Source organism: Lonchura striata, chromosome 3 (assembly GCF_050655825.1).
Source record: "Lonchura striata isolate lonStrDom1 chromosome 3, ASM5065582v1, whole genome shotgun sequence".
Lineage (NCBI taxonomy): Eukaryota > Metazoa > Chordata > Aves > Passeriformes > Estrildidae > Lonchura > Lonchura striata.
The window spans coordinates 105,290,572-105,302,641 of record NC_140705.1 but is presented as its reverse complement, the minus strand read 5'-3'; the positions used below and the strand labels follow the sequence as shown (position 1 = coordinate 105,302,641).

The window sequence follows — 12,070 nt, the reverse complement described above, 5'->3', positions numbered from 1 at the left end:
ATTCAAGAATCTTGTTATCCCTTTGCTTCAAAACACTTGAGGATGTTCACTTTTCTTGAGTGTCATGTTTTGATCTGGTACCATCTCTACTGCAGTATTTTGGGAGGAATTCAGGGCAAGTTTCATTCAGGTATAAAACTCAGAGCTGGATATATTGTGTTTGATCTTGAAGTATTTTGGAATTAAGGCAATTTTACCACTGTACTCATGCCATTATAGGGGTAAATTGGTATGTCCACTCTAGGAGATACATTGATTTTAGTGACATAGTTATCCATACAGATTAGGAATACTGAATTGAAGGAATTAATAATAAATTATGGTGCAAGGCATTAGTGTCCCTGTCTTCTCTTTTCCTTTTGCTTTGTGCTGCAGGATGACTAAGAGAATGGGCTGCAAGAGATTTATATGAACTAGTTAATATTCTGGCAGGTTAGCAGAAATCTGTTCATTTGGGGAGCTAAATCTGGGTTTAAGCCTACAAGTTAATGTTTTGGTGCACCTCTACTTCTCTCAGTTTGCCATAGATGCAAAAGTGTGTGGCCAGAAGGGCTGGATAGGTGTTTGAGGAAATTGGTGTCTCAAATTAACCCAAATGTGCTGCAGTTTGTCTGTTATTATGGCTTCTGTAAAATAAGTGCAGAAAAGCCCCTTATATCTCTAGGGCATCTCATTTCTGATACGTGCACCTCTGGGGATGCCTGTCCTCATGGAGGTTTAACAGGAAGCCTGAAGGGGTGAGTGCCCTCTCACTGCAGCTACAGCCATGGAGAATCATGAGCTAATGCATCTGTTTAAGCATCTTGGGAGCCAAGTGGATTAAGGAGAAAGTGTCGCACTTTTTCAAGAGCTGTCTCACTATTTACAAGACAATATAATTCTGCTGTATTAAGAGCCAAAGAAAACATTAAAAGGGAATAATATGACTAGGGGCTACGTCAGGACAGGAAAAGAGGTATGGGAAATAATACAGGTGACACAGCAGTTTCAAGAATTCAAAGTAAACTTGTATTCTGCCACTTCCTGTGCTTTTATTGTTCCTGCAATTGAAATGTTTAAAGTATTTCTGAAAATGGTTTAAAAGGAGAATATATAGCTGATTGAAGTAAGATATTTCATGAGCATTTCTGGATTTCTTCTTAAACATGTTCTTCATTTCCTACAGTAATATTTAAGGCTGCCCATTTAGCCATCGCCATTAGATTAGTACCTTTGATTTTAGAGTATGTGCTAAGTGGCAGAGGGAGGCTGTCTGTGGTCTGTCTAGGTTTTCTCCACATCTACAGCACCATTGAGTATGTGTAGAAAACTTAATATAGTTTCCTCCAGCCATTTATATTGTAAAACAAAGTGAAGAATCTTGCTTTTAAATGTCCTCTGTATAATTTACTGAATGTACAATGCCTTCCATTGTATCAGTTTGTGCAATGTAGTAGCAAGCATGAAAATTATTCTTTGCTTTACCTCAAGGAAAGGGGTCTTCTGATGTTTTGATATGAGAGTCTGATTGCTGTGTATATGGAGAAGGTTCACAGCCTTCAGAGAAGGATTAGAGTTCAGCAGCAATCATTTAATGTTTTTGTAATTACATTCATGAAATGCATGGGTGAACTTACAAAAGCATACTGAGTTAAAGACATGCTATATGCTAGTGAAATTTGGAGAGGAAGAAGCAAAACATTTTAAAGGGTAAGGCCTTAATTTGACACTGTGTTTAAGAATTTTTTCCTTATATAAGCATGGGATTCTATGGATGCAAGTGCCTACATGTGGTAGGAAATTTTACATTTTAATACTCTAGAATTATCTCTAGTTGGGTTTTCTCTCAACCTAATATAACTTCACTGAATTGCTATTTTTTAAAAATCGATCAGATATCAGCCATTTGGAATGACAAAATTATTTGCTAGTGGGAAAAAGGTCACATTATCCAAGAATTGCTGTCTTAACTTCATTTTGGAATTTAGGCAGCATTAAAAGATAAACATTATTTTAAATATTTTATCATAATGAAAGTTGTAAACAAGAACTCATTAATGTACATCAAGGAGAATATTATGCATTCCATTTCCCATTCTTAAATTTAAAATGTACTCCTTACCTGCAGTTAGAGTGAATCTCTGTTGATGCTCTTGCCATGTGGAATTCCTGACAGTCATATAAGTGTGATAAGATTAATTAAAACCAAACAACAACAGCGAGGCCAGAAACACATGGGGGGACCCCCTGGCTGCCTCTTCTTTCCAAGACAGAAATTTGGGAAGATACCTTTTAAAAGGAGCTTATGCTGATGTGCTGCAAATTCTGTAGGACTGGATGACAAGGTTTTGTCTCTTGGCAGAATGAGTCAATGGCCATCCTATAAAGATTATTCTACCTTCCCTGAAGTGACTAAAATAATTTTGCCAAATGAAATTGTTGTAGTTTATGCTTAGCACTTTTAATTAATTTGTTGTTTTCTTGTGTGTTTTTTTCCTGTTTGAAATCTGTAGGCATTTCAGTAGGACTATGGAGGAGCTGGTTCATGATCTGGTCTCCGCACTGGAAGAAAGTTCAGAGCAAGCCAGAGGAGGTTTTGCTGATACTGGAGATCATTCTCGAAGCGTGTCTTGTCTTCTAAAGAGACAGGCAAGGAAAAGGAGGGGACGGAAAAGACGTTCATTTACCACCCATCACCCCTGGGAGACTGGTCACTGCCTAAGTGAAGGCTCTGATTCCAGTTTAGAGGAATCAAACAAAGACTACAGGGAGAGTCATGCTACCAAGAAAGACCACAGTGATTCTGATGACCAGCTGTTGGTTGCTAAACGTAGGCCTTCCTCAAACTTAAATAACATTAGAGGCAAAAGGCCTCTGTGGCACGAACCAGATTTGGCTGTGGACAGTTTGGGAAACAGAACTTTGCGCAGGAGGAGAAAGGTAAAACGCATGGCAATAGATCTGCCATCAGAAGTCTCTAATGCACTGACAATAACTCAGCAGCAGGATAACAGCAGAGATCAAGAAATGGACAATAACAATAAATCATACCAGCACCAAGAGGTTTCCAAGAGCAAAGTGAAAAAAAGAAAAGTATCTGCAGCTCGACAAGGTCCAGAAATCTTGGATGAAGGAGTAGTTATAGAAAATGAAGAAGTGAATCAAGCAAATAAGGACAAAATGGAATATGAGGAGCAAAAAGGCTCAGATGAGAATATGAGTGACAGGTTATTCTTTCTTTTTCTTTTTGGACAAACTTTGGATAATATTTATTTGCATTTATTACTATTGCTTGTATTGAGAATCTTTAGACTTTTTGTTGATTACAGAGTTTAAATTCTAGCATCAATAGTATCTGTTTTAACAAATTACTCTTAGTTTTTTTATATCTAATATTTTTTACGTATTAGTTGTTCAGGATAAGTAATTCAGCATAAAATAGAGTCATTTAGCAGAGGAATAACCAAGAAAACAGTTTTGTGAAATAATATGTTCTAATTGTTTCAAGATTAAGAATGACAAAGTACACATACAAATAACAGAGGTTTTTCTGGATATTTCAACTGGTAACAGTTGTCAGATAAGAATTTTGTGTTTTTCCAGTTTCTAGACATTGTTATCTCTATTTGTCAGAAGGGTTGTCAGTGTTTAGAGTCACCATTTAGACAGTATGTTCTGGTGTGTCATGGGCATAAAAAGTCTGCAGGTTGCCAAGGATATACATCATTTACGAAATGCAAAAACCAATTTACAGTTCAGAAACACCTGAGCTTACCATTAGAAAAATGGAGGAATGATGACCCTTTGGCAGTACACCTCATCCATCCATTCCAGACAGCAGTCATACTACAGTGGTAATTGTTTCCAAAGTACTATTTTGACAACACAGTAAGGTATAAGTCATTTTTCCACTGTACACAGGGGATGCTAACTGTAGGGCCTGGTAAGCCTGGTTTTGTTTGTTCCACATGCCAGGTTCTGAATTGCAGAAGTGTCAGCAAGACAGACATATCTTGAAAGATATAATTGTAATCAGTTGCTTTATGGCACTGGTGTCCCTGGGTTTTTTTTGTAGGTATTTTACCTATCAAGTGTTAAGCCTTTTCCTTACTGGACAGGTAGAATAGATGTCCAGAGAGGGGTTTTGACCAGAACAGTCAGATTGGTTACTGTAATAGCAGCAGCGTTGGTAAGTGACTAACTCCAGTTATGGTCAGAAAAGTCCTAAGTCTTTTTGTTGTGTACTAGCCCTTTCCCTCACTTGTGAACAAGAAGCAGCTGGAAGAGCTGAATAAATCCCAACCCTTAAACATTTTTCCTTTTGTGTTAATTACTAGAGCAGAACTCATCCTTCAGGGCAGCCAGTGTAGACATCTCCCTTTGACTTGCAAGCTTCCTGTGCTGTCAGGAAGCCTTTAGAAAACTTGTCTTTTCTTTGACAATAGTAGGAGTCTGGTCTTCCAAGTCTGGGACAGATGTTTAAAAATTTCCCTCACACTAGGAGCCAGTGTATAGTTTTTCATATCTCCACAGTCTTGTTACATTTTTTTATTTGTGAAAGACTTTCTGTTATGCTACAAGGGTAACGGTTCTTCAACTCAAAAGTTCTATAGCTAATTTTTGGGTGGAGAGAAGAGTGATCAGTAAGGATATTCTCTTGTAGAGTCCCAGAACTGAGTTAATCAGGTCAGTCTGAATCTTCTTTCTTAAAACAAACGTTATTGTTTTAAAAGTTGATCTTCCTCTTCAAAATTCTTGATGTTTTGTTACCCCAAATGCTGCTTTTGCTCAAGTCATAATCCAAATGCTTGTAAATAGTCTTTAAAACCATTCTCATGTTCATAGGGTTTTCTGCTCATGCACACATTTGAGTGATGGTCTGTCATTCTGCTGAATTTCTTTCAACGGTCAGCTGTACCAGAAAGTTTTGAAATCACTGAATTACAAAACTTGAATTTCATAATGTGGTTAGAAATCTGCTGTATCTAAGGCTCTCAGGTGATATGGTATTGGAAAATTTTATATATTATTGCCTTTATTAGAGATGATTTAGCTAGAAGAATTTGAAATAACCAGCAAACAGGAGAGTATGTTCTCAAAGTGAAAGCTTTGATTTTAAAAGGGAAGATGGAATTGTAGAAGATACAAAGTGCAAAAAAAGCATCTTGGATAACTCTTGCACTTCAGTAACACTTGCTGGAACAGGAAGAATTAAAAGTTTACAAAGTTGCTTTTGTATGCAATAATGTGTGCAGTAGTATTCAGAGCAATAGTTCAGCAATTCTTAAAGGACCAATTTTTTAGAAGTTTGTTTTTTTAAAACAAAACAAAGATGATAATTTTTAAGGGAGTTCAGTTTCTCGGTTCTAAAACCAGTCAGAAGTTTTCAGTGTATACATAACATTAGTTGAAAATAATGTGTTTTGGAAATGCGCATTAAAAATGTTAAGTGACACTTCTTTGGCAATCTTTTATCTCTGTATGTGAGTGTTCAAACACCAAACAGCAATAACCAGATTTTAAGTGCATGATTCAGAAGTTGAAGGAGGAGTCTTCAAACTCTTGAAATGTCAGGACCTAAATGATCCCAAAGGTAAATTCCTGGGATGATTGTTTTAAGCACTGGAAATGAGATTTTTGAGATCAGAGCTTATCCATCCTTATCCTCAAACTTTCGGCCAAATCCAGTAGTGTGTGATGTTCTGGGTGCTATTTAATTCCCACAAGCTTTGCCACTTGTTTGTGTTTGAAGTGGCTAAAGAGAGGTGAAATCTTAATTGACTGTTTTGGAAGAGAAGCAGAAGTTGGGAGGCACCACCCACTGCGGCCAGGGGGAAAACAGGAGCTGGTCAGTCCTGGGGACAGCACAAAGCTCCCATGTCTCATATAAAACCAAGGCACCAGACAGCTCATTAGTCATAGGAACTGCAAATGACAAGTATTTCTTCTTTGTTTCCAGACGTGTAGAAATGTGAAAGCTTTTGGATAGCTTAGCTGTTCCTTCCAAATTTTTAATTGCACACACTATTTCAGAGGACTAAAAGGAAGGAGTCTGCAGGTTTTTCCTTTTTCATGAAAGTCTTACTGAGAGTGGAATTTTCATTGCAAAGCAAAGGAATTAGCAGTATATGCTGCAAAATTATATTAAAACTAGAAATATGTTCCATTATAGCAGCTTTCAGGTACTTAGCTATTAAATGTATTAATTCCAGAGGTTTTGAATTTATTCAGGGAAATGACTGCTATGTAGCAATTATCTCAGCTGTAATCCCTGCCCAATGTGACAGTGGCCTGAGGAGACTGAATGCTGTGGCTGCCATGGATATGCCAGTGTTAGTTTGAATTCTTAAATTTTTTTACGATTTTTTCAGAAATTTCAAGTGGTTATGTTTTAATGTCCTGACTAGTCATTCAGTGAGAATTATTTCACAATTGAAATATCTTATTTAAAAAAGGGAATCTTATCCTTTTTTTTTTTGTTCTCAAAAATGGAGAGTTTGGTTGGGAAAGTGGTTGAAATATCAGGTTTTTTGACTTTATTTTAAAACATGCAATTAAACAATAAATCCACAAGCAGAATCTATGAAGAAGGGATGATGTTACCTTTGAAATGGATGATGTGGAATTTTGCACAATGAAATCTACTGACAGTAAAACCATCTGTGTTTTAATGAAAGTGAGGATCGGATGCTTGCTAAAAGGGAATTATTAGGACTTTCAATATTAGAAAGTTCAAGTCTTGGTGCCCCTCACAAAAGATGCTTCCATTCTCATTGCATGTACAACACCTTACTTCTGCTTAGAACAATTGTGCAAGTGCTTAAGTCTGTTCTGATTCTATTACGTATATTATATTATATATAAGATATAGTGTAAATGTTGCTTATGCATCAAGAATTTGGATAAGCCTGAGATACAGCAAAGATTGAGGCAACTTAATCTTCAAACACAGAGCTATGTGTATATATATATATGTATGTGTATATGTATATATATGATTTAAAAACCCAATCCCCAATCACTGCTTTGTGTCACCTGCTACCATATTGCGTTTCAAGTGCCTCCCAAAGGAAGATACTAAATAGCATGTATATTCTTATAATAAAATATGAATTAGATTAATTTTATATAGTTCATATATTCATATGAATAATTAATATATTCATATATTTTAATAACCTAAGACTTGCTTTTGTGAGAAATTGGAATTTAAAAGGAAATAATTTCCTCAAGTGTAGTTAGGTGATAGAAAAAAATAATTGGAAACAGTTGATTTCAAGTATAGGACAGCATGCAAATTGTAATATGAATGAGTATACAAAGGTAAACAGACATAAAATTCTTGTGAGTGGTGTGTATGGGCACATCAAGAGTAGCATGGTATTTATAAAATGTACTTGAATTTGTGTGCTGAAGTGTTTGGGGTTTTTTTGCAAATAGTCTTACATCTCTAAGTAAGTAAAAGGTGATAAAAAATTTTGTGAGAATATTACCTCCTTAACATAGCTACTCTCTTGATAAAAAGTGAAGTAAAGGGTTTACAGAGAGGGCCTTTCATGTAAAACTTAATGAAGTGCTATCTGTGTTATTAAAAGACCAGTCTGATTTACTATTTAGAGACACGTGGATTATTGTGTGTAACAATGTGCACACAGCATAGAACTAAATACCTACTCGTGTCTTTGAATTTAGAGATGTGTGTGCATGTTGTATGCACACATTCTAAGGCCATGCTGGAAGTCATAAAAAAGTAAACTGTACCTTGTATTTTTTTGTTGTTGTTGATGTTATGCTCATGAATCATACTTATTTTCTTCAGGGTGACCTTTATTTTGATTTAATTTGCTACCTTTGTTATAAACTTTTTCTGTTCTCCCTGAGTAGTATGTCATGAAACCTTAAGGAGTATCTTTTCCAGAATATTTGCAAATTATGTTCAGAAAGGTAATTCGATTTTCAGACTCTTATATTTCATGTGCTGTAGGAAGGCTTAGGCTGCTTTTGATTGAGACTTTTCCTATTTTATTGAGCAGTGGTGTTCCAGGATCAAGCTGAATTGCACAGTATAAGAAGGGAGCAGTGAGCATTTGATGGAAGCAGATAATAAAATGCATCAATTGTGTCAGCACCTCGTTGCAGTCACATCTGGCTTACTGTCAGGGTACCATTAGATTCCTATGGTTTTATGTGCCAAAAATAATATGCTTTGTAGTTAATGGAACTGGGATATTTGCAGTTTGATTAAAAAAAATCATTCTATTTTCTCTCCGATCTCTGTTGGGCTTAAGTTCAATCTGAGCACAACCTTGTCTCCTTAAAATTTTACGATTGAAAGATCAATTGTTCTTTTGATCTGTTTCTCTCTTTCTCTTATTACAGTGAATCCAGCAGTCTGAGCAGCAGTGATGCTGGTTTGTTTACCAATGATGAGGGAAGACAAGGTATTGAAACAATCTTTCCCTTCTCCACCCCTCAAACCACATCAGTTGAAATTCTGTAAGCGTTACAAGTTATTTCATAGGTTAATTATTGTATTTCAGTTTTGGCTTTTTTTTTTTTTTTATGTTATCAGAGGATGTATTGGATACATGACTTAGTCAAAAGCTATGTTGAGAAACAGCCTCTGTAAAATGATAGTTACTTAAAACCTGAGCATCTAAAAATCATCTATATTAATTGCTTAGTTCCTCCAATTTTCTGACAGGACTGATTGTAGTACTGCTTCTCATGCTATTCTTGAGATGGCTTTTTTTTTTCTTTTTCTCCAAACTGATAGGGTTTTTTTGTAGTTCTTTTTCATTCACTAGTTGGTGTGAAAAGTAATTTCAAAGTAATTTCAAACAAACTACTTTTTCTGCAGTCTAAGACTGAGATTCAACCTGTTTAACATCTCCTGCTGAAAAAAAATTTCTTTAATCTGAAATGCAGTGAAGATTGAAACTTTTCTTTTAGTACGCATAGTGTTCTCTCGTGCTTTTCTGTGATAAAACTATTGAGAATGGAAGTAAAAGGTTGGTAATTTTATCAGCTTTAGTCTTTATTGCAACACATTTACCTATATTATGCTATGATGGAGTAGGAACTTGCTATCTTGGACAGGATACAAAAATGAGACAAAAAATAGTCTCTCAAGTATTTAAGACTTGCTTTTCTGTTGGAAATTTTAAGTAGTGGTAACAGAGGGTATTTTCTACACAGTTTGCCAAAGACTGCTTGAGTGTGTGCAAGAAATCAAATCCTGACCCATTTCACAAAACTAGGTTAAAGGAATGATTGGGGTTTTTTTTTCTTCTTTTTAATTTCTAATTCTATCTGCTTTCCTGGGGGTTGAGGTTATCTTCAGTAGGGAGAGGATTTTTCCTACCTATAACAGAAGCGTTACCTTCCTTGTTCAATGGTAACGTGTGCTACACAAACTGTACCTCCCAGCCTGAGTATCTTTCAGTTGTGCTAACTCATGGTTTTTTAAGAGTTTAGATTCTCTTTGAAAATTTAGATTGGTTTAGCTTGATTTATGTTCAGTGCTACAATGCTTTAAGTCTTTAAGTATGAGTCAAACAGATTTGCTTTTACTTCTGTACTTGAATTTCTCTTCTGACTTGGAATTTTTAAAGCATTTGTAAGATGACCTATCACACTTCCTAATTGCATATGTTTTTCCAGTACCCTTCTGATATGTTTCTTTTTATTTTTACCCTTAAATTCTGAACTGTATTATTTAATTTTTTTAATATGACTGAAAACATATTGCTTTCTGGTTTTCTTATATATCTAGTGAGAAGAGAAAACAGGAGGGATTAGTGACCAACTGTGTTTTTTTCAGTGGTGTGGTGTTACCTGTTTTAGTGTTGGTTCTTTGAAGTTGTAGTTCTTAGTTTTGTCTAATATTTGAATTTTGTTTCAGTTTTCAGTTTTCAAGCAGAAAGCATTAGACCTGAAAAATGTATTCTGAAACATAAATTAAAAAAAACCCCAATAATTAAACCTGAAAAGGATATTGTCATAAGAAAACATTTTTTCTATCTCTGCTTTGGACTAATAATTTTTGGGGTATGATCAGAAGACTGTTAGATTTACACTGGAACTCAGATGCTTTTAAATCTGCTAAATGATAGTTTTGGTTTTGTGAGACTTTTCTCTCTAGGAAAGTACTATCAGACATCCTACCTTAAAACCAAAATTGTTGATTTTCTAATAATGCTTATTCTCCCCAATAGTAAATACTAGTAATTTGTACTATCCTTAAGTAAGGTAAGGTTATTTTATCTTTGTGAGCTAATTTGTAGCTGAACTGAGACACATACAAAATTGACAAGAATGAAGGAAGGAGAAGGTCAATCTGACAGAAGCAAAGGAAAAGCCTAGGTGTGATAAACAAAACCTTTCCTTTGATGAAAATGTATTAAGGGAAGGAATTGCTGGTTTTATTTTGTAGTTTTAAAGCTAGAGTCTTAATTCCTGTTTTACCAGTGTCCCTCCTCCAGGATATCTATCTGTATCTATGTCTGTATCTATATCTGTGTCTATAGCATTTATATCTATATCATCTATATCTAATCTTTAACATCTATATATATCTGTATCTAGATGCGTCAGCATCTTGACCTAATTTGTAGTTCAAATTTTCTGCACTTCTGACTTCAGGTTTCTGCTAAGTCAAGTGGAGAACCAGAGATTGATTAATGTTGCCTGGTGAAATACTTGGTTTAAATGATGTGCCTGCCATCACTTAGAAGTTTGGGTAGTAAAGGACAAGAGATTCCTTTTCTTCTGGGCAATATTTGTTTGTTTTGTTTCTGAGATCAAGAACCACATCTCATTTATTGCAGACAAATAGTATTTATAAAACTTCAATTAATTCCCAAATTCATCCTTTGGGGCACGCATTCTAGACAGGAAAGTGACTAAAGCAGCAATTTCTTGGAGCATTTTACCAGATAAATAAATAGTTGAGTATTTAGCTATGAACTTTGGAATGCCTAATCTTGTGACCTGTAATATTTTCCAAAAATTTTCAGAAAGGCTATGGAAATAAATTTTGTTACAGTACCTAATCTTCTGTCAACAGAATCTCAGAAGAATTTCAATTTCATAATTTGATTAAAGAAAAAGAAAGATGTAGCTTTAATTTGGATCATTCTAAATACATTTTAATTATCATCAGTTGCTATGATAAGAGAAAATTGTTGAGACTTGAAAATCTTCTGTACTCTTTTTTAAAACTTCTGTACTCTTTTCCTTTCTCTGCTCCAGTCTTCTGGCTTTGTTTGATTTGTTTGATTCCCAATGAAGTCCCCATCTGAGCCCAGCCTTGCTTGCCTTCTTTTTTCCAAGTTATCCAAGTGTTTACATTAGGTCATGTGAGAGGGCACAAGCAGCTCTCTTTTTGTGCTCTGTCCCACTGTGGTAATTCCTTCTGGCAGAAGTAATCGATGCTCAATTTTGGCAGGCCCAATGTGGCAATTTTTTTTATTCTGTGAAATGTTGCACACCCTGAAGAGCTAGTCAGCAAAAGCTTAAAGATAATGGAAAATGTTTAGTGATGGTGATAGGAGGGAAGAAGGTAGCTGCTGAACTATTAACAGACCTCAAGTGACCTTTTATGGGTTGTATTTTCTTCAGAGGTTTTCAAATTGGACATTTTAGGGATAAGGTTTAATAGGAAAAAAAACCAAAATACTGTGATTCTATTGAGCTTTTAAGTATGGAGGTAGAAGAGTCTGACAACAAATTGAGAGACCTGAATAGCAGCTGAAGTTTATGTATGAGAAATCCTCATGACTTCTCTTTTTCTTCCTCTTTTTTCCTTTTGTTCCAGATTGTATTTTCTTGGCTGTTTTGCAATTATTAGAAACTTTAATGATAAGCAGTGTTATGCCTGGTGTAGGAAAATTTTACAAGAATTTTGAACAAAATGTCTAGTTTTACATTACAGCATAAAATAAATCGATGATAGGCCTAACTAGTTGGATCTCCTGCAGCTTCAAGGCACTTCACAGGTCAAAGGCACTTCACAAGTTAAGCTTTCAACACAATGTTAACAGAAGTATTGCTATTCAGACACTAGTAGATGATACCTTGTTTTTGCAGG

At 35.3% G+C, this 12,070-nt stretch overlaps 1 protein-coding gene across 1 annotated transcript in view; it reads left to right on the top strand.

Annotated features, from left to right (window-relative positions):
* Positions 1-12,070, top strand: part of GPATCH2 (G-patch domain containing 2) — a 118,682-nt gene that overhangs the window by 5,805 nt on the left and 100,807 nt on the right. Inside the window, exons 2-3 of the mRNA XM_021547590.4 lie at positions 2,493-3,206; positions 8,359-8,420. Coding sequence (XP_021403265.4) covers positions 2,493-3,206; positions 8,359-8,420 — 776 coding nt within the window. The remainder of the gene's footprint in view (positions 1-2,492; positions 3,207-8,358; positions 8,421-12,070) is intronic.